The sequence below is a fragment of the Nicotiana sylvestris genome, chromosome 12 (genome assembly GCF_000393655.2).
Source record: "Nicotiana sylvestris chromosome 12, ASM39365v2, whole genome shotgun sequence".
Classification (NCBI taxonomy): Eukaryota; Viridiplantae; Streptophyta; class Magnoliopsida; order Solanales; family Solanaceae; genus Nicotiana; species Nicotiana sylvestris.
The window spans coordinates 137,181,395-137,203,636 of NC_091068.1; the positions used below are offsets into that span (position 1 = coordinate 137,181,395).

The following is a 22,242-nucleotide window of genomic DNA, read 5'->3' on the forward strand; positions in this document are numbered from 1 at the left end:
AATCAAATCTCCATGTACCTGGCATTGATGGCATTTGTGCACAAAACTGATACAATTTCGCTCCATGGTGAGCCAATAATAACCCGCTCGAAGAATCTTCTTTTCCAGAACATACAAACATATATGTGGCCCGTAAACCCCGGAATGTACTTCAGTCATGATGGCCGTGGCTTGTATAACATTTATGCATCTTAGTAACCCAATGCTTGGAGTTCTTTTGTACAAAACTCCTCCACTGAAGAAAAATCCACTCGTCAAACGACGAATTGTTCTCTTTTGATCACCTATGGCTTGTACCGGATACACCCCCATCCTGATATACTCCCTAATGTCATGAAACTATGGTCCACCATCAATTTCTTCTTCAACCACATTACAGTAGGCATCCTGATCACGAACTTGAATATGCAGAGTGTCAACAAGAGCTTTGTCCGAATGGTGCAACATCGACGCTAAGGTAGCCAAAGCATCGACAACCTCATTATGGATCCTTGGAATGTGCCTGAAATCTATTGATCGAAATCGTTGACAAAGATCATGCAGACATTGTCGATACGGTATAAGCTTTAAATCCCGCGTCTCCCATTCTTCTTGAATCTGGTACACCAGAAGGTCCGAGTCTCCCAAGACCATGACTTCTTGGATTCCCATGTCTACAGCTAGCCTTAAACCCAAAATGCATGCCTCATACTCAGCCATGTTGTTGGTACAATAGAAACAAAGCTGGGCCGTAGTAGGGTGCCCTATTTCAGAAATGAGTACAACTACTATCCCAACGCCTTTCATATTAGTAGCCCCGTCAAAGAAAAGTTTCCAACCGAGCTTTTCCTCCTTGTCGCCCTCGTCAATGTGCATAACCTCTTCATCAGGAAAATAAGTCTTCAAAGGTTCATATTCTTCGTCTACCAGGTTCTCGGCCAAGTGATCGGCCAAAGCTTGGGCTTTTATCGCCGTCCGAGTCACATATACAATGTCAAACTATGTGAGCAAGATTTGCCACTTTGCAAGCCTTCTTGTGGGCATAGGCTTCTGGAAGACATACTTTAGAGGATCCAGGCGAGAAATGAGGTAAGTGGTGTAAGATGACAAATAATGCTTCAACTTCTGTGCTAACCAAGTTAGGGCGCAACATGTCCTCTCAAGGGGAGTATACTTGACCTCATAAGATGTGAACTTCTTGCTGAGGTAATAGATTGCTTGCTCTTTCCTACCAGTGATGTCATGTTAACCCAATACACATCCAAATGAATTATCTAAGACTATCAAAAAAAGTATCAAAGGTCTTCCTAGTTCTGGTGGGACCAACACAAGTGGGTTCGACAAATACTCTTTGATCTTATAGAAAGCTTCCTGGCACTCATCGGTCCATTTAACAGCAACATCCTTTTTAGCAATTTGAAGATGGGCTCACAAGTTGTCGTGAGCTGAGCGATAAACCTGCTGATATAGTTCAACCTCTCTAACAGACTCATTACCTCAGTCTTGTTCTTTGGCGGGGGCAATTCATGAATAGCTTTAATCTTTGACGGATCCAATTCAATGCCCCGCCAGCTGACTATGAATCCCAACAGTTTTACGGATGGGACACCAAATGCACACTTTGCAGGGTTGCGTTGATTGAACCTGCGGAGCCTTTGGAATAACTTTCTCAAATTTCTGACGTGGTCCGATTGCTTCCTGGACTTTATGATCACATCATCCACGTAAACCTCAATCTCTTTGTGTATCATGTCATGGAATACGGTTATCATTGCCCTCATATAAGTTGCCCCGACATTTTTTAAACCAAAAGGCATGGCCCAGTAGCAGTATGTTCCCAATGGCGTGATGAATGCCATCTTTTCCGCATCTTCCTCATCCATTAGAATTTGATGATAGCCCGCATAGCAATCCACAAAAGACCCAATCTCATGCTTGGCACAATTATCAATCAAAATGTGGATATTTGGCAATGGGAAGTTGTCCTTTGGACTTGCCTTGTTGAGATCATGGTAATCAACACACACTCTGGTTTTACCATCTTTCTTTGGCACAGGCACAACATTGGCTAACCACGTTGGATACTGCGTGACCCAAATGACCTTTGCATCAAGCTGCTTTGTGACCTCTTCTTTAATCTTCACACTCATGTCAGTTTTGAATTTTCTCAACTTCTGCTTGACGGGCAGGAATGCTGGATCGATTGGCAATTTGTGGACCACCAAATCGGTACTCAAGCCTGGCATGTCATCATATGACTATGCAAAATACTCAAACAATGCTTTAATTATTTCTTCCTTGATTTGTGGTTCAAGATGGACACTTATCTTAGTTTCTCTGACATTATCTGGGTCCCCTAAATTGATTGCTTTTGTATCATTCAGGTTAGACTTGGGTTTTTCCTCAAAATGACTTAGTTCCTTACTAATCTTTTCAAAGGCCTCATCCTCATCATATTCTGATTCATCATTGCACTCTATTTCCTGAATTATTATTTCAGAATTAGATTGACTTTTAAGACTGGGCCAAAGATTCCTCATGCATGTCATGTCACTGAAACCAGCATAAAAAGAACTGTACAGAGAATAAAAGAAAAATAAAAATAAAACTATCAGGAATGATGGAAAAAGGAAACTGCATTTCATTGAAAATAAAAGATAACAGGGTTTGTACATCAACAAGCAAAAAATAAAAGTTTGGGTCACAACCCTGGAATGACCCAGCTAAAAAACAAAACAAACTACCAAGACTCCTTCCAGGTAGGGAGAGAACTAGCCTTCCAATTGTTAAGCTTTGCATTTGGCCCGACGAACTGCACGTCCGCTTTGCTAGAACCTTCTCCAACTTCCACCATGTTCACATCATCGAACAACCTCTGGAACCTTTCAACTAACTCCTCATCAATGTCAACCACAAAACTTTGAACTATCATCACTGGGCGTTTTCTGGCACTAGGCTTGACAAAAGACCTGGAGAGACGTAGAACAGGCTTTGGAAGTGCCCACGCCTTCTGTTTCAACCTTTTAGCCCTTTTCACATCTGCTGCTATAGGTTTGAATCCAAGACCGAATGTACCCAAATTCTTAGGGAGGTACACTAACTGTATGATACCCTGCAGAGATGTACCCAAGCCTTTACTGGGCATAAACCTATTTTTCAGCATTTCAAAGGCCACCATGACTGATGCGGAGGTTATCTTTGGAGTTGGAACATATTTCCTTTATGGAACCTCCTCGACCGGCACTATTTCAAACATTTGATAGACCCAAGGCCCTTTGTCATCTTCAACCTCAATGAACGGGACAGAGACATCACTATGAGCACACAAATTGTCCTCGCCATGCACGACGATCTCCTGTTTATCCCATTCGAACTTGACCATCTAGTGCAGAGTGGATGGGACTACTTTGGCGGCATGAATCCAAGGTCGACCTAACATCAAATTGTAAGAGACGGCTACGTCCAGCACCTGGAACTCCATGGTGAATTCCACCGGTCCTATTATCAACTCAAGCACTATATCATCAGCTGAATCTTTCCCTCTACCATCAAATCCTCGAACGCAGATGCTGTTCTTGTGAATCCTTTCATCATCCACTTTTAACTTGTTCAGAGTAGAGAGAGGGAAGATGTTTGCACTGGAGCCATTGTCAACTAATCCCCTGGTAAACACAGAATCTTCATATTTTACCGTAAGATAGAGAGCTCTGTTGTGTTCAGTACCTTCTACAGGCAACTCATCATCAGAGAAGGTGACCCTATTCACCTCAAATATTTTGTTGGCGATCTTTTCCAGATAGTTTACTGAAATTTTGTCAGTAACATGAGCCTCGTTTAGAATTTTCATAAAGGCCCGACGATGCTCGTCTGAGTGGATTAACAATGACAACAATGAAATCTGAGCAGGATTCTTTCTCAATTGCTCCACGATTGAATAATTTTGTACCTTCATTTTTCTCAGAAACTCCTCCGCCTCTTCTTCAGTCACTTCTTTCTTCACTATAATTGGGTTATCTCTGAATGTTTTAGCTTTCCTTAACTCTTCCGGAGCAAAGCATCTCCTCGAACGAGTTAATCCCTGGGCCTCATTGACTTCTTCTTTCACTTCCTTTCTCTTGTAGGTTACTATCACCCATTCACAGTTCCATGGGATAGCCTTGCTGTTGACTACTGACAACTGAGTTACATGATTGATGATGACAGGATCCGTACGGGCACCCTCTACAATTATGATAGGCTTGTTTGCTGCTCCCGGCACAACTACTTTTGACTTTTCTTGTTTTGCCGCAACATCACTTGGGGATCCTTTCTTGACTACCGCAGATGGTTCACTATTTGTCACACTCAACTTGTTCACTAATCCTTCAACTATGGGTTTTTTGACTGGCTTGATCTCACTGTACAGAATCATCATGACGGTTTGTGAAGGCTTCTTGGGCTCCTCTCCCTTATGTACTATCTCGATCATGTTTGTTTCCTGATAGGTTGACAATGGATTCTGGTTGATGTTGGGTGCCTCTGGAGTTTGAACTTCAATCCGGTTTGTGTCAATGAGCTCCTAGATGGCATTTTTCAAGTGCTAGCACTTCTCCGTATCATGCCCCGAAGTACTAGAACAATATTCACAGCTTACAGAGTAATCAAGATTCTTTGGAGGAGGGTTTGGCAATTTCGACTGAATTGGCCTCAGCATATCCAATTGCCTCAATCTGTGGAATAAACTGGCATAAGACTCCCCCAATGGGGTAAAGGTTTTCTTCCACTACATCCTCTCATTTTTAAATGCTGGATTGGGTCAGAAACCTGGACCGGTAGGGTTTCGGTAGGCTCGTGAGGGTAGGTAAGCATTTTGTGGAGCTGGGTAGGTGTTTTGTGGGGCTGGGGCATGCCATTATGAGTAGGCAGGAGGTTGAGTATTTGTCTGGGCGTGGTGGACAAAAATATGAGGGTCTGGTGATGGGAAGTAGTGTTAGGGTGAATTATATGGGGTTTGGGTGTAGGTTTGGTGGTGAGGTCGAGGCTGAGTATAATGGTATGACGGGCCCCTAGGTCAAAACCATGATCCTGAATCAATTGTTGCCACATCTTCTTTCTTCTTCTTTCCGATCATTCCCCTAGTACCGTTCTAAATGGCTTGGGTAGTTCCCTTGATAGCCGAGTAACTCATGATTTTGCTTGATTTAAGCCCTTCTTCCACCATGCCATCCATCTTTACTACCTCGTTGAATGATTTGCCTATGTCCGATATCAGATTACCAAAATAGGTAGGCTTCAGAGCCTGCAGAAAGTACTCCACCATTTCACTTTCCTCTATCGGAGGGTTAATTCTTGCTGCTTCTTCTCTCCAGTGAAAACCGTATTCTTTGAAACTTTCACTAGGCTTCTTCTCAATCTTAGTCAAAGACAAACGATCTGGGACAATCTTGATGTTGTATTGGAAATGGTGAGCGAACGCTTGGGCCAAATCATCCCAAGTATACCATCTGCTGTGATCCTGACGAGTGTACCACTCCAATGCCGAGCCACTCAGACTCTGGTTACAGTATGCCATCAATAACTCATCTTTACCACTAGATCCTCTCATTTTACTACAGAATCCCCTTAAGGGGGCCACCAGGTCTTTGTGCCCATCATACAAATCAAATTTCGGCATCTTAAATCCCACCGGCAACTGAACATCAGGAAATAGACAAAAATCTTTGTAGGCCACGCTCACCTGGCCTCCCAATCCCTGCATGTTTCTAAACGACTGTTCCAGGTTTCTAACCTTCCTAAACATCTCCTCATGTTTTGGGGTTTTAAGTGGTTTCTCAGTCTCAACAGGGAGGTCGAAACGAGGGGTGTAGGAGTAAGGGTCCGGGGCCTTGAAAGTCGGCTCCAGAAGGTAGTATTGGTTATCCTGGGTCTGGAATAAGGGCTCACTGGAGAATTAGTGGAGTGTAGTGGGTGGGGGTGCCACGAAGACAGGGGTGACCGGTGGAGGAGGGTATGTGAGTGGTTTGGGTGGTGGAGCTTGTGGGGTTTGGGAAGTGGTTCCTTGGTAATGGTGTTAAATGGGAAAGCCTGGAGATGAATCAACAGTGGGAGTGTCTTGGGATTGAGCCAGCGGTGGCACGAAAGTAGGGTTGGCTGGGTATGATGGTGGTAGATGCCCTTTCACCCATGCATGGTACATTTCTTCCATCTGGTGTTTCAACTTATACAACTCCTCTTTCAAGTTAACATCAGATTCTTCCACCTCTCTTGACGGATCAATAACACTTGCATCCAGTTCTTGGTTGGCCGTGATCAACTTGTCTTTGGACCTAGTGTTGTATGGGTGAGTTGCCAGAATGCCAAACAAACTAACCACCTGCCTAAACGTGATGACAACCACAAACTTGTTAGCGATTAGGGCTTAACAGATAGGCAACCACACGTTGGGGATGCAATGCACCTAAGTAGTTAACCATTTCTATTATGTATTTGATCGGTTTCTTGCATCATCCCGACCTTCCCCAATTTTCATTTTGCAACTTCTCTCTTTTTTCATTCCTGCTTTTCTTTGCTTGATTCTTGCTTTTATTTATTCTCTCATCTTCCTCTCTTGTTTTGCCGTTATTTCTTTCCCGATTTTTCTTGTTTTCTCTCTTTCTACGATGTAGTTAGCAATTTCTCTAACCCTCTCCCTGATGATACCCTTTTCTTGGAGCAAACGCCCTATCTGCTTAGACTTAGCTTCTAGCACCTGGGCATCACAATGGTTTTGACCTTGAAACTGTTGCATATCCTACTCCAGCTGGGACATTAATGCATAACAATGTTCCCTTTCTGCTTTAAAGTTCTTAGCTTGCTTGGCCATCTCATTTTCGAGGGTAGTTATCCTTTTCTTCAAATTGGTGGCTGTTCCTCGTATTTCCTTTTCAACTGTCGGACAAACTCTGTCGCCCCTCTACGTTCTTCACTAACTGTGCCCGGGCTTTCGCTAGATTACCCTCAGATTTTTCCAGATCATCCTCACACTTAGCTATTTTCCTCTTGAGGCTACTTATGAGTCTTTCATCATTCCGGCTCCTTTCTTGATTTTTAGTAGCTATTCTCATTTTTTGGATCTGTGCTCGAAGGGCCTTGTTTTCTTGAACCAATTTCTTCTTCTTCCCTTCATCGGCTGCGACTTGTACACTTTTGTCAAATTTAAGATCCCCGATCTGTCCCTCCAATTTGCTTATGGTGGCTCTGTAGTTTTCCTCTTTTGCCAACCAATCCCATTGCTCCTACGCTCCATCAGTGAATTGTTGGACATGGGGCCTTTTTGCGGGCCGTTCGGGCTCTAGATAGATTTGGGACCTTTTACCATACCAAGCTGTGTAACTAGGCTCCAACTCGCCTCTGGATAGATCTCGTACCTGAGTCTTTGTCTCTTAGAACCTACATTGATGCCAAATTCGACGCACCCTTTCTTCTGGGAAAACAGCTTTTGGTTCCAATTCAATGACCTGTCGACTTAAATCCTCATCATTTGGGATGGTCTGGTACCTGCCTAACTGGCATTGAACTCTGTGTGGGGCATAAGGCTGAATGCTCCAAAGACCCATCAATAGAAGAAAACACACCTCGACCAACATATAAATGACTACACTGACCGAGAGCCACCCGAGTGTCCATTCAATATTGTTTGAAGTAAGGGAGTTCAAGTGTGTAAACCATGCTTCCGTACCATCCGGGAACTCATAGCCCTCCACCAGTTGTTCATGTTTTTCAATACATTCAAGACCGGTCATGTCACAGTTCATGTACCCAGGACGATGGCAAAAATGTTCCTCCATCTAGAGTTGTAGAAGCATATTTCATCCCTCAAAAACCTTTCCTCATTCTCGGCAAACAGTCAGGGCTCGGTAAATCTCCGCCAAGATCATCGGTACAATGGTGCCATTTTCCTTTTTAGTCATGAAGTCGGCTATCCCCACAAGCCCCAATTCTATGTTTCTATCTTTTCTTGGACAAATCAAAACACCCAGGAATGCCATATAAAAGCCAGTCCCCGCCGAGCTTCCCACTTGTCTCTGTTTCCCGAATGAGTAAGATCGGTATCTGACATCTGAAAACCACGGGGATTCCCGTAACATCAGTACAAGAAATAGAATGTGCAGAATCCCTTAGCCAAGTTTCAGTCTTGAACTTCCTGACTGATGCTTAGTAGATCCAGAAACTTATTGGGAGTCACTGTTCTAGGTGCCACCAGGTATTGATTTCTAAGATTCCCACTAAAACCAGCGTAGCCCGCTATTTCCTCCAACGTAGGAGTTAGCTCAAAATCAGCAAAATGGAACACATTATGTGCTGGGTCCCAGAAGGGTATCAAAGCCTCAATTATATCTTTCCTCGGCTTAATCTTCAGAAGCCCAACAAGCCCACCCAAAGTTTTTATCACAGTTTTTCTGCTGACTTCTCCCAAATCATTCCACCACATATGTAGTTCTAACGGGATTTCCTCGCGGACTGTGAAAGGTTCATTTTCAATTGTGCTCATCTTGCACATTTATTTAAGGTGATTGATTAAAATACTGTAGTTTACTTTGACTCAAGAGAAAAATACCCATTTTCACAAAATTTAGAACAAAACATTCTTGCGAATACAGTCCTTCAGCACCTCAAGAAAGAAAATTTTTTAAGGCTGTATTTGTTAATCAACCAAATTTTTTGAAAAAGAACCCTAGGTGGATATTCTTGCAAAAAAGCCTTTCGGTGCCTTTTTGGACATTTTTGGCTATTTTGGACAAGAATGGCGCCACCTAATTTATTTATGACAAATAGCGACACTTCATATTTTTTGGTTTATTTTTGCAAAAGGATATGGACCCGATGAGGGTTGCCTACGTATCCCACATCCGGTGAGAATCAAAATTGCGTAGTTTGGTCAATTTTGACGCGACAGAAAACACAAACATTTTTTTTGAAATAACATTTTTTTCTAAAAATTTTGGCAGAGTTTCGGGGTATTTTGGACACCAGGTTTTTTTCACAGGCGGGTAATTTCCTCTCTTTCACCTTAATTTGGTTTTTATCAATTTCTCCCTTATTCTAGAAGTCGGTCAACATGCAATCCGAGTCAAATAAATGAGCAAGTAGCAAGCAAAATGCATTAGGATGGTCTTTTTGATTTCAGGTGCACCTATCCTAGACGGACTCAACCCCTGTGTTGAGTCCACAAAGTAAAAAATGCACGTGATGCAAACAAGCATTCCTACTAGGGATCCAACATGAGGCTATGTTATACTAGGTTTGAAAATCTGGGTTTATTTGTTCTAGACCTGGCCTACCCGAGCGGATAGCTCGAACCGAGAGGGGCAGCATACCGGGAATACAGAAGTTTCACTGGCTTTGCAACTTGTCCGAACTTCGTTCTAAAATTGGGATATGACTCTAACAGAAAAGAAGCCACACGAAGTGCATACTTCCCAGATGATTTAGAAGACTCGGAGAGAGGAGGGATTCGTAACAATTTATATACAGTTCAACAATATCAAAGCGGTAAAAAGCAACATTTTAACACATTAGGCTCAAACACGTAAAAATCAGATAATAAATAAAGCCAAGTATAATAATTATTTCAAGCTCAAATTCTTGAACCCTAAACTAGAGGTTCTGAGTTCTTGTCCCCAGCAGAGTCGCCAGAGCTGTCACACTTCCTTTTCACACTCCCGGAAGGGGTATAAGGGAGTTTTTTTCACTTTAAGTGACATTATTCGAAATTGGATTATTTATTTAATTCTTTATAGTTTCCACTTGGAATATTTTAATTGGTGTCCCAAGTCACCGGTTTATTTTAAATCCCAAATTGAGGAAAATTTGACTTTTCTTTTCTGCGAACCAGAAATTATAAGTAAGGAATTCTGTTAATCCGGGAGAAGGTATTAGGCATTCCCGGGTTTCGTGGTTCTAGCACGGTCGCTTAAACTATTATAATTGGCCTATTATCCGATTTATTACACGTTTATGGTGTATTTTTAACTTATTAACCGCTTTTAAATATTTTTAGAATGCTTTTAAGAAGATTCAACGTTATTTAAAACATGCCTTGAACCATGCCACATGAAATGCACCTGCGGTTCGTGACACGTTCTATTTAACATTGTTAAGAATTGAATTTGGGTCACATGAAATGCACAACCAAAATTAGTAATTAAAGAAAATCAAATTAAAGAACGCGCCTAAAGCAACTACGACCTTTCAAATTAATACCAAGGTTTGCGAGGGCCATGGGTTATCTAATTAACTACGAGCTTTTGATTTTTAAAGAGTTCGTATTAATTATCTGAGGGTCATGGGTTATCTATTTTTGCTTATGGCACACCTCAAGTCTAATTGTTCGAAGGATTTCTTAGTTTAGAATTATGAGGGCCATAAACTATTGGTGTTATTTAATATGCCACACTTCAGTCTAATTAAAGGAGAGCATTACATTTACTAAGCTGAGTTAAAGAGGCTTGATTTTATCTAAGTTAAAAACATAAATTAGGATTGCTAATTGCAGAAGGTACTACATAGCATAATGGGTTATTAACTACTGGTGGGAATTTCTGGGCTCAACGTAGGCCCAATCCTCCCAAATCGGGTGGAATTTTCACCCTACATCCCTTAAAGATAAGGAGCTGGTGTAAAGACTCCAACAGGGCCAAGATCGATCCCAAAACAAAACATAAGAAAGCTTAAGGAACCATTTTAGGCTCGACCTCAGCAGATCAACGAATATGGGACAACTTTGGCCCAATACCTTTGAAAAAAGAATAAATTTCAACATGGAGGCCCTATTAGGCTATTTTTTCCTTCCCCTTTGATCCACATTCAGCATAAAGTGATACAACAAAATTAAAAAAATAAATATTGTTGTCCAAATTACAAAGCTGATATTAACAACAGTAGCAAAGATATTTTACACACACAGATAATTTTAAACCAAATAGGAAATCATTCAACACTCATTAAATACAATCCATCCTTAAATGATAGTAACGTTTAACATGATTTAATCCAAACCCTTGTCTCTTCAAAACTAGTACACAATATGGGTTTCAAAAGAGTCCATAAACACCCTGATTTCTTAGTGTAATAAGACAAAATAGTCCATAACATTCAAGGCCTCTACATGTCTCTATACACAAACCTCCAATTCAATAAAGAAAACAACTCGACAAACTAAAACATAAATCATGTTTTGAAAATGCAATACAAGGACATCGGCATAAACTAAAGGGAACAGACATGAGAGAGCTGAAACTCATACATAGATATGGAAGAATTCTAAAGAAACATGGATTAATATTCAATGATATTGAAGTTCATTCTCAAGTCCTCCAACTGGGTTACATGCTTCAATTTTAAGCTTCAACACATGAGCAGAAATGCCAAAAAAGGGTACCCGGAGATAGAAATGAGACAGAAAAATGAGGATCTCAGCAGTAACGAACAGTTCAGCACATCAACAACAACAATACTCGAACTCTTCTAAACCATTTTTGGACTCAAAATGAACCAGAAGTTCTTTGAAGATTTCACACTATGGAGATTAAAAACAGAAACCAAAGCCAATTTTTCCACCAAAATTGCAAGAGATTTTCAGTATTTTTAGAACTCAGCTGTTTTCTCAGTTTTCAGTCTTGTAATTCTCTCAAATCTCCCTTGGCAATGAAGGATACATGTTTTTTTATAGAAAACCTTTAGAGCAACAGAAATGATTCAAGTTTTTACCAATTACCCCTTTTCCAATTTTTATTTTTTCATTTTAAGCCCTAAATTTCTAAACCAACTACTGAACTAACCCAAATCCCACCTTTCTAGCAATTTCCCATTCAGTTTTAAAAGATTATCTTAATTAATTTCTTTCAAATACCCTTGAAACCCCTATTATTTACTTCAAGATCAAACATGGGTCAAAATGACCTAATAAACAAATCAAACCCCTTGGCTTGTAAACTCGGATTGACCCTCCCTCTTTGGGCTTCTGCTGACAGAGCCCAAGTCCAATTTAAAAAGCCAAAACAAAAAATCACAAAGATGCAAGCTACTGGAGTTGCAAAAAACCAGAATTTCTTCTGAAACGAAACCAAATAGAAAGAAAGAATTGATCAAACCAAATACGAAAATCAAAATAAACGTAAACAAATATGCTTTTAATTTTAACATGCAAACAGAACGATGATTCAAAAATAGAAAAAAACATAATAAAGAAAAAGCAAGGAATCCGAAAGGGACGAAGACGGGAAATAGAACAAAGGACAGGTAAAAAATAAGAAAAGAACGATGGTACCTAAAAAATGCAGACGAACAAGGCTCGAAAAAATCTCTCTGACATTTTTGATTTGGGCCAAAATTGGCGATAATCGTGTGTTCTCGTTAATAATACCAATTTTGGCCTTAATCAGTCTTGGAAACTTGAAGATTTAGATGATTTGTCTTTTTTCTTCTGCCTTTATTTTAGATCCAAAATAGGTCCTATTTGGTGAGGGTTTGAGGATATGGTGGTAGATTATGACTCAAGGGTGAGTGATGGTTGTGTGGTTAAATTTTGAGAGGATTTGGATCCGCCGCCGGCCGGAGATGGTGAAGGATTTTAAGGCGGCGCTAGGGTTAGGGGTCTGAGATGAAGAAGATTAAGTGAAGTAGGGGGAAAGTACTACGTTAATTTGACTGGTCGTTTGGAAAATTATAATGACAATGGGGAAGTAATCTTGGTCGTTAGATAAGATGGAACAGAAGGCTAGGATTGATTCAAAACAAACAAACTCCAAACGGCGTAGTATTGGCCCTATACTATGTCGTTTGATTTGTCTAAAAATCAGATGGTTTGGACAGGGTAAAGGGCGTGGTTTGGGCCGGACTGAAATGGGTTCTAGAAATTTATTTGGGCTGTGCCAAATTGGTCCAAAAATCAGCCTTTCTTTTGATTCTTTTTCCTTTTGGTTTTTCAATTTCCAAATGTTTTTCTTCTTTTCTTCTTTAATTAATTAAAAAAAATTAAAATCTTAAATTAAAAATAACTTACAAAAATTAAACTAATTACTTATCCTAACATTTATAAAATTAAACAACTCCTAAATTAAAAGAAAAAAATATAAAATTTAAAATTAAAAAGGATAAAAATGCAAAGTGAGTTATTTTTTGTGATTTTTCATTTTTATACAACAAATAATTTACTAATTAACCAAAAATTATAAAAATAAATCCTAAATGCAAATGCAGAGTATTTTTGTATTTTCATGAATTAAATAAAATTAAACATGCACAGAAAAAATGCAAATAATTAAGAAAATTCTACAATAATTTCCAAAATGGCAAACAATTAAAAGAAAAAATCTAATTCCTTGGGATTCTGTAGGAGTAATTCATATAGGGCAAAAATCACATGCTCACAACTCCTATAAACCTAGAGCTCTAATACCAACTTGTCACGACCCATTTTCTCCCTTTGTGAGTTGTTGTGACGACACCTATTCTCTATGACTAAGTAAGCCTAACACTTTGCGGAAATGAAATAAAAGCATGAACATTAACTGCTAACAGTACCAAATATCATATAAGCAACTGAATGCCACTTGACATATATAATTATCACCTCTGAAATACAAAACAATTCCCAAAACCCGGAATACCGTAAGTCACAAGCTACTAAGAAGTCTTAACTGTTCTATACATCATTTCTGTATAAAGAAGGAAAAATGAACATGGGGGGATAGAGGAGGACTTTGAGGATCTGTGGGCGCGGGCAAATGTACATTGAAGTCTCCAATAAGCAGCCGCAACTACAACTAGTGATGGGGCTGGTAGATAAACCTGGATCTGCACACGAAAAACATGTGCATGAAAGGGCGTGAGTACTCCACAATGGTACCCAATAAGTGCCAAGTCTAACCTCGGTCGAGTAGTGACGAGATCATGTTAGGGCCTTACTGGTATAAATATAATGTAATAAGACAGAATTAAATATCACAGTCAAAATAAATACAAAAATCTAACAGGAATAGAATTATAGAAAGACAACAACTCAGAACACAGAGATAACAATACGGGATCTCCCAGGATACCACCCCGTAGTCCCAAACGTAAATGTATAGGGAGATCTCCTGAAATACAATTCCGTAGTCCCAAAGTTAATATACAGTGTTGGGGGATCTCCCGGAATACCGCCCCGTAGTCCCAACGTAAATATGCAGCTCAACAATAAAATTATAACTACAACATAGAAATCCTACAATTTAGACTAAGTAAAAGGAAATAAAGAAGCAGAAATTTCACTAAGCTTGTTGTACAGAGTTTAGATAAGCAATTAAGACACGTAGACATGCTGTCTTAAACTAAACAGGATAATTACATATGCTAGTGTAGCTCAGTTAAAGGAAAATAGATATTCACTTAATGAAAATGGAGTTTTTCAACAAATAGCCCGTGTACGCTCTCGTTACCTCACGTATACGACGCTCATATATCAATAGTACCAAATCCTAAGGGAAATTTCCCCACACAAGGTTAGGCAAGCCACTTACCTCGAACCAAGCTCAATCAATCTGTAAAAATGCTCTTTCCACGAGTATCTGACTCTGAACGATCCAAATCTAGCCAAAACCAATTACATAACATAAATATATCTACAAGAAACTAATCTAGATAATGAAATCAAAGCTAAGGCAAGAAATTGGAAAAGATTGACCAAAACCCTCCAGGGGCCCACGTCTCGGAATCGAGAAAAAGTCACAAATTATGAACGCCCATTTACTCACAAGTTCACTCGTACCAAAATTATCCAAATCCGATGTCTAAATCCCAAAACTCAAAAATTCAGTTGGGGAACTTTCCCCCCCTTTTCCCATTTTCTCACCCACTTTCCTTAATTTAATAAAGAAAACAACTATGGACTAATGAAATGCAATCAAAATCGAGTTAGGAATTGTTACCCCAAAGCTTTCTCTGAAAATCCCTTGAAGAATCGCCAATTTCCGAGCTCCCAAGTCCAAAAATGAAGAAATGAATCAATCCCTCGATTTAGCCCCTTTTTCTACCAATTAAACGCACCTGCGGTCCATTAACCGCTTCAGCGGTACCGCTTCTGCGGCTAGAGCTCCCCTGCGAAAATTCATTAACCTTCAGACTCCGCACCTACGCACCTATATCTGCATCAGCAGATGTGCTTCTGTGCTAACTCTTCTGCTTCTGCTGAAACCTCACTCTTTCCCCAAATCTGCTTCTGTGATCACTCCTCCACAGATGCGGCTCCTCTTTTGCGGCTCTTGCGTTGCATCTGCGACCATTGAACCTCATGCCTAAAATCGCACCTGCCACCTCATCCTCTCTTCTACGAGGCCGCACCTGCGTACTTCCCACCGCAGGTGCGAAAACATCAGAACTAGAAAACTGCAGAATACGCACAAGTCCAGTTTTATTCCGTTGAGCATCCGAAATACACCCGAGGCCCCGGAGACCTCAACTAAACATAACAACCAATCCTAATACATCATACAAACTTATTCAAGCCCTCAAACTACATCAAACAATGCTAAACACAAATCATCCTCCGATTCAAACTTAAAGAACTTGAAACTTCCAAATTCGACAACCAATGCCGAAACCAACCAAACCACGTTCGATTGACCCCAAATTTTGCACACAAGTCATATTTAACACTACAAACCTAATCCAACTTCCAAAATCAGAATCCGACCCCGATATCAAAAATTCCACTACCGGTCCAAATCTCCAAAAAAATAATTTTCGCCATTTCAAGTCAAAATGAGCTACGGACCTCCAAAACACAATCCAGACTAGCCACTACGACCAAAATCAGCCAACGAAGCTAACAGAATCAACAAAACTCTATTCCAGAGTCGTTTTCACACATTTCCTACTACAATCCAAATCTTAAGACTTAAACCTCCATTTAGGGGTAAGTATCCCAAAACACTCCAAAAACCAAAACGAAATCTCCCGGCATGTCACAATAGCAGAAATAGATATGGGGAAAGCAATTTAATAGGGGATCGGGGCTATAACTCTCAAAATGACCAGCCGGGTTTTTACATAATATATATTAATACTTAAGTTGTAGCAACACCATATGTATGCATATTAATGCTATATTAACCTATGCTATATTAATATATGCTATATTAATAAGTTATTGTTGTTGCTAAAACTTAAGTATTAATATATATATATATATATATATATATATATATATATATATATATATATATATATATATATATATATATATATATCTGCTATGTTAACATATGCTTTGATTGTGATATGATTTTGTATTCAAGATCTTGAAATTGAGGTGTCTTGATATTAAAATAGTATATTACCACCTAGCTCCAAATGACCAAGAGTCATTGGTTTGGTTAGGGTCTTGCTACCATGTGTGGGTGGGGTGGGAAATTTTAATCATTATCCACTTATTAGGTAATTAGGTAATGTCCTGTTATCCGATAATTAATCAATTACCTGCACAATTAAGAATTATCTCAATTTACTTAAAATTCTACTCATTTTTATATACTTTATACATCGTACTATCAAGGTTATATGGTACCTTGTATGGAACTAGTCCATAAATTTCGGGTATTATAGCTCGGACCATATTTTATCCCAAATCGATAACCTTCAATGAAACTCATTTTCTTTAATTTGTGTACCTTTTATCCTTCATGGAACTTAATTATCGATTGTTATAAATAACATAAATACATTAGCCTCAAGATAATCTCATCTCCGAATCTATGTCAATTAACTGAAGACGAAATTTTAACGTACGAGAAACTCGAGATGTAACATCCTTCCCCTCTTAGAAACATTCATCCTCGAATATTTACTCTTAGATACTTTGGGAGTATTTTGCTAGAGTCTCCTCTGGTCACTAGACTAAGACCACCCTGAGGACCTACTGGCTTGAATCAGGTTGTGCTGAGGTATCCCACCTCAAGACATATCTCCAGTTTGAAATAGATAGGGGTATTTAGACTTTATTTCTTCCTCTGTTTCCCCTGTCATCTCTTCTACATTTTTGCTTCTCCATAAAACCTTTACGGAGGCTACCTCCTTATTCCATAGCTTGCGGATTCGTGATGTGTCTTACATGGTCGGGAGAAGGTTCTGCTGAAGGTTTTACCCATGAAGGGTGTTGTGAGGTTCGGAAAGAAGGGCAAGTTGAGTCCTCGGTTCATTGGGCCTAACTTGTCGAGTGTGCATCTAGTATTTCATGTTTCTTTGCTTCGGAAGTATATTGGCGATCTGTCTCATATTTTAAATTTTTTCATGGTTTAGTTGGATGGATATTTTACTTATGATGTGGAACCGGTAGCTATTGTGGAGCGGCAGGTTCGACAACTGAGGTCAAAGGATATAGCTTTAGTAAAAGTGTAGTGGAGAGGTCAGCCTATGGAAGAGGCTACTTGGGAGACCGATTGGGAGATGCAGAGTAGATAACCACACCTATTTAAGGCTCCGGGTATGTTTCTAGACCCGTTCGAGGACGAACATTTATTTAATAGGGGGGATGTTACGATCCGTCCGGTCATTTCAAACGTTATAGCCACATCCCCCCATTTTATGCTTCTTTTGTGTTCTACAGTTATATTATAATGTATCGGGTTAGTGGGTTTGAGTCCGGAACGATTTTAGAGTGAATTGAGACACTTAGTTTCTTAATTGAAAGCTTAAGTCGGAAAAGTTGACCGTATATTGACCTATGTGTAAACGACATCAGATTTGAATTTTAATGGTTCTGTTAGCTCAGCTAGGTAATTTTGGACTTAGGAGCGCGTCCGGATTGTGTTTTGGATGTCCGTAGTAGAATTAGGCTTGAATTGCCGGAAGTTGGAATTTTGGAAAGTTTGACCGGAGTGGACTTTTTGATATCGAGGTCGGATTGGATTTTTGGAAGTTGAACTAGGTTCGTGGTGTCATTTATGACTTGTGTGAAAAATTTGATGTCAATCAAACGTGACTTGATAGGTTTCGGCGTCGTTTGGAGAATTTGGAAGTTTAGAATTTCATTAGGCTTAAATCCGTGTGTAAATCATGTTCTGATCTTGTTTGAGGTGATTTGAGAATTTTACTAAGTTCATATCAGGTTATTAGACTTGTTGGCATATTTGGTTGAGGTCCCGAGGGCCTCGGGTTGATTTCGAGTGGTTAACAGCTTGAGTTTGAGTTGATGAATGCATCGTAAGTGTTGCTGCTTCTGGTGTAACCGCACCTGTGGAGTGGGAACCGCAGGTGCGAGCCCACAGAAGCGAGGTAAAGATCGCAGATGCGACCAAAGAAGAACTAGACAGAGGGCGCAAGTGCAATGGCATTCCCGCATCTGTGATGGTCGCGGAAGTGGACTTCAAAGCGCAAGTGCGAGTTTGGACAACATATGTGATGTAACTTCTGCACCTGCGATGAGTGCAAATGCAGTCTCTTGATTGTAGAAGCGGAGGCAGTGTTTATGTGGTTTTTTGCAGAAGCGGATCTTTGCCCGCAGAAGCGGCTCCGCAGATGCAGAAATAGAGCCGCAGGTGCGAAAAGCCTGGGCAGAACCTATATAAACGGGACTTCGAGATTTTTCACCATTTTCATCATTTTTGAGCTCAGATTTTGGGGATTTTTAGAGAGATTTCAAAGTGATTACTGAGGTAAGTTCCTTGTGCCTATTTATCTTTAATAATGGTGTTTCCCCACTGATTTTACACCTAATTAGTGAGATTTTGAAGTGAAATTTGGGAGATTAGGGCTTGAGAATTGGAGAGTGAATTTTGGGTTTTTGAATGATCAAATGGTGTCGGATTTTGATAAATTAAGTATGATTGGAGTCGTGAGTGAATGAGCTTTCGGATTTTGTGAGTTTTGTCAGATTTTGAGACATGGGCCTGGGGGCCGGGTTGAGCCAATTTCAGATTTTTGGGTCTAATTTAGTAGTTTTCTTGTAGAGTTGATCCCTTTAGCCTATATTAATTTTATTTTGTTGTTTCTTCCTATATTCCAGATGTTTAGAAGCTGATTTGAGAGGCAAATGCATTTTGGAGTAGAGATTAGCTCGGTTTGAGGTAAGTAACGCTTTCAAACTTGGTTCTGAGGGTTTGAATCCCCGAATTATGTGTGATGTGATTGGTATTGAGGTGACGCACATTCTAAGTGACGGGCGTGCAGGCGTGCACTGTAAGAATTGTGACCCAATTGGTTCCATGGCTGTATAGAGACTCTATCTTGTTAATATCCGTGTTTTCATCATATGATGAAGTAAATGAGTTGTAAATCATGCTAGATATCATGTTTAAGCTTTATGCCGATACTATTGAGGCCTCTAGTGGTCGTTTCTTGCTGTCATCTCACTGATTTCTTTGACATTCTGTACTCAGTCATATTCATGCATTTTATATCATATCTTAGTCTCAGTTGTTATTTATTAATACATCATATCATTGTTCCGGGTTAGCTTTCATGACATTGTGAGCCCGTTGGTAAGATATTGATGACTGAGTGAGACCAACAGATTGATTATGAGAGACAATTATGGGATCGGGCTGCATGCCACAGCGGTTATAATGATTTGTGATAGTGTTTGGGATGTAGGAGCCCCTCTGGAGTTTGTACACACCCCAAGTGAGCGCGGTTGATATTATTGAGGGATGGATCTTCCCTGGATATGAATCTTGTCCGAAGTACTTGATACTTGGAGATGGATCTTCTCCACATGGCTGGATTGGCCTTCCTCGGTACTGGGTGACTTATAGTTAGTGATGTGTATGTTCTGAGATGGATATTCCCTAGGCCATATGGGCCATATATAGTACCGAGTGGTTGAGCATTTGAGACTGTGAGCACATGAGGTTGACAGCATGGTGCATCACATACAACATATGCATTGGCATGTAGAGATAGCAAAGTTATACCCTTTATATAGTTCAGACATGCTTCACTTGTACTGTTTTGAGCAACCTATTTAATTTGAAAGCATGCCTACGTTTCTGCATAATTATTTTCTAAATTGACTAAAATCGAGCGACTTCGGTCAGTATTTTCATTAAATTGATATTTTAAAAATTTTAAAATTGAAATTTCGACCGAATTCAGTCGGAAAAATTTAATTAAAATTTATTTCGACTGTGTATATATATATATATATATATATATATATATATATATATATATATATATATATATATATATATATAAATTTTGTTATATTAAAAAATCAATTGCCTTGGGCGGGAAAGAATACTTTCATATATACCGATCGATTTTGATTGATATATTTGAAATTTTTTAATTAAAAATTATTTTGGTAGATAATATGCAAGTATGACCAGGTCTTGGTCAAATATTGAACAATTATCGACCGACATCGGTCGGAATTTTTATATCTTTTTTGTGGGACCCCTATTTCCGTTGTTAGAAATATTTTCTTTGACTTTTGCGATCAGTTTACTTATTTTCCGATCGATTTTGATCGGGATTTTTTCCAACTGATTTCAGTCGGTATTCGGTGGACGGGTTTTTCCAGTTTTCTAGTAGTGTTAAAGGACTCATACATTAAACTTCAGATAAATAAAGTATATATCTCTAAGTTCTAATGCTTGTTTTATCATTTTAATTATGCAATCATATAGTAATATACTTATAGCTCAACGGACCGAGAAAATACTATTTAGGGAAATTGAATTTGGGACGTCTTCCCTTTGCAACACTATATATTAAGTGCATTACTGTCATGACCCAAATCCTTCCTCTGTGAGACATCGTGACGATACCTAGTCTCTACGACTAGGTAAACCTAACATTTGCGGAATAATGAAATGAAAACATAAATTTAACAACTAACTATAACAGATAATTTAACAACTGAAAAAGTGCCGCTCGACATATACAATAACTGCTTTCGAGTATACACAAAAAAATCTCCCAATACACGGAATACCATAAGTCACAAGCTTCTAAGATTTTTGTCTAACTTTTCTATACATCAGTACTAGAAAAAGTAAAAGAGGAACAACATAAGAAGGGATAAAAGGGGACTCCGAGGTCTGCGGATGCCGACAGATGTACCTTGAACTCTCCAGAACAGCAACAACTATGCAACTAAAAGCGAGGCTAGTAGGAGGTACCTAGATCTACACACGAAAATATGTGTAGAATAGTAGCATGAGAATACCACAATAGTACCCAGTAAGTGCCAAGACTAACCTCGGTCGAGTAGTGACGAGGTCAGGTCAGGGCCCTACTGGTATGTATATATAAAATAAGACGGAACAAAAATCTCGCAGTAAAATAAAAAACTGAAATTTAACCAGAAGGAAATCATAGAAGGATGACAGTACAACACACATAAATAACAATAGGGGATCTCCCAAGATACCGTATCGTAGTCCCAAACGTAAGTGTGCAGGGGGATCTCCCGAGATATCGTCCTGTAGTCCTAAAGTAAATATACAGGGGGATCTCCAAGGATACCGTCCCATAGTCCCAAAGTAAATATGCAGGGGTATCTCCCAGAATATCATTCTGTAGTCCCAAGGTAAATACACAGCTCAAACAATGGAAATAACGGCTACAACACGAAATCCTACAGTTTAGACTAAGTAAATGCAAAGAAAGAAGCAGGAAATCAACTAAGCATGCTGCACATAATTTGGATAAGCATTTAAGACACGTAGACATATTATTCTAGGATAAACAAGATTATTACACATGCTAGTATAACTCAATTAAAGTGAAACAAACTATTACTAGGTGAAAAATAGAGTTTTTACAATAAATATCCCGTGTATGCACTTGTCACTTCACGTACACAACACTCACATACCAAACAGTACCACATGCTAAGGAAGTTCCCCCACACAAGGTTAGGCAAGCCACTTACCTCGAACCAAGCTCAATCAATCGGTAACAATGCCTTTTCCACGAATATCCGACTACGAATGGCCCAAATCTAGCCAAAAGCAATTACATATCATAAATAAAACTATAATAGACTAATCTAATTAATGAAATCAAGACTTTAATATGAAATTCAAAAATCGCCCTAAAAGGTCAACCAGGGCCCATGTCTTGGAAACGAGTTAAAGTCACGAAACATGAACACTGTCACGACCAAACCGATAGGCCGCGACGGGTACCTGAATCCAATATGTCGAACATACTTAAGCATGTGTTTAAGATATAAACATGAATAACATACGTGAGGGAAATCTATCCAAAAGACAAGGTCACATACTATCTAACTATACATAACTGTCTACAGACCTCTAA

General features: G+C 39.4%; 2 protein-coding genes across 2 annotated transcripts; both read right to left on the bottom strand.

Annotated features, from left to right (window-relative positions):
* Positions 1-339: 339 nt before the first annotated feature.
* Positions 340-4,447, bottom strand: LOC138883811 (uncharacterized). Its single transcript, XM_070164525.1, has 6 exons — positions 3,449-4,447; positions 3,245-3,334; positions 2,724-3,091; positions 2,405-2,532; positions 2,007-2,218; positions 340-978 (listed from the first exon to the last, which is right to left on the bottom strand). Exons 1-6 carry the CDS (start codon positions 4,445-4,447, stop codon positions 340-342), a joined length of 2,436 nt encoding a protein of 811 aa, XP_070020626.1.
* Positions 4,448-5,104: 657 nt separating this feature from the next.
* On the bottom strand, positions 5,105-5,716 carry LOC138883812 (uncharacterized). Its single transcript, XM_070164526.1, has one exon. It carries the CDS (start codon positions 5,714-5,716, stop codon positions 5,105-5,107), a length of 612 nt encoding a protein of 203 aa, XP_070020627.1.
* Between the last annotated feature and the right edge of the window lie 16,526 nt (positions 5,717-22,242).

What these genes read in the sequence shown, in the direction of transcription:
- LOC138883811 (XM_070164525.1), bottom strand. Translation starts at nt 4,447, where the DNA reads ATGATCGAGATAGTACATAAGGGAGAGGAGCCCAAGAAGCCTTCACAA. An exon ending in AATTCACCATGGAGTTCCAG is followed by an intron (nt 3,335 to 3,448) that starts GTGCTGGACGTA and finishes TGGGATAAACAG; the next exon opens with GAGATCGTCGTGCATGGCGA. An exon ending in CCTACCTGGAAGGAGTCTTG is followed by an intron (nt 2,533 to 2,723) that starts GTAGTTTGTTTT and finishes TGCTGGTTTCAG; the next exon opens with TGACATGACATGCATGAGGA.
- LOC138883812 (XM_070164526.1), bottom strand. Translation starts at nt 5,716, where the DNA reads ATGCAGGGATTGGGAGGCCAGGTGAGCGTGGCCTACAAAGATTTTTGT.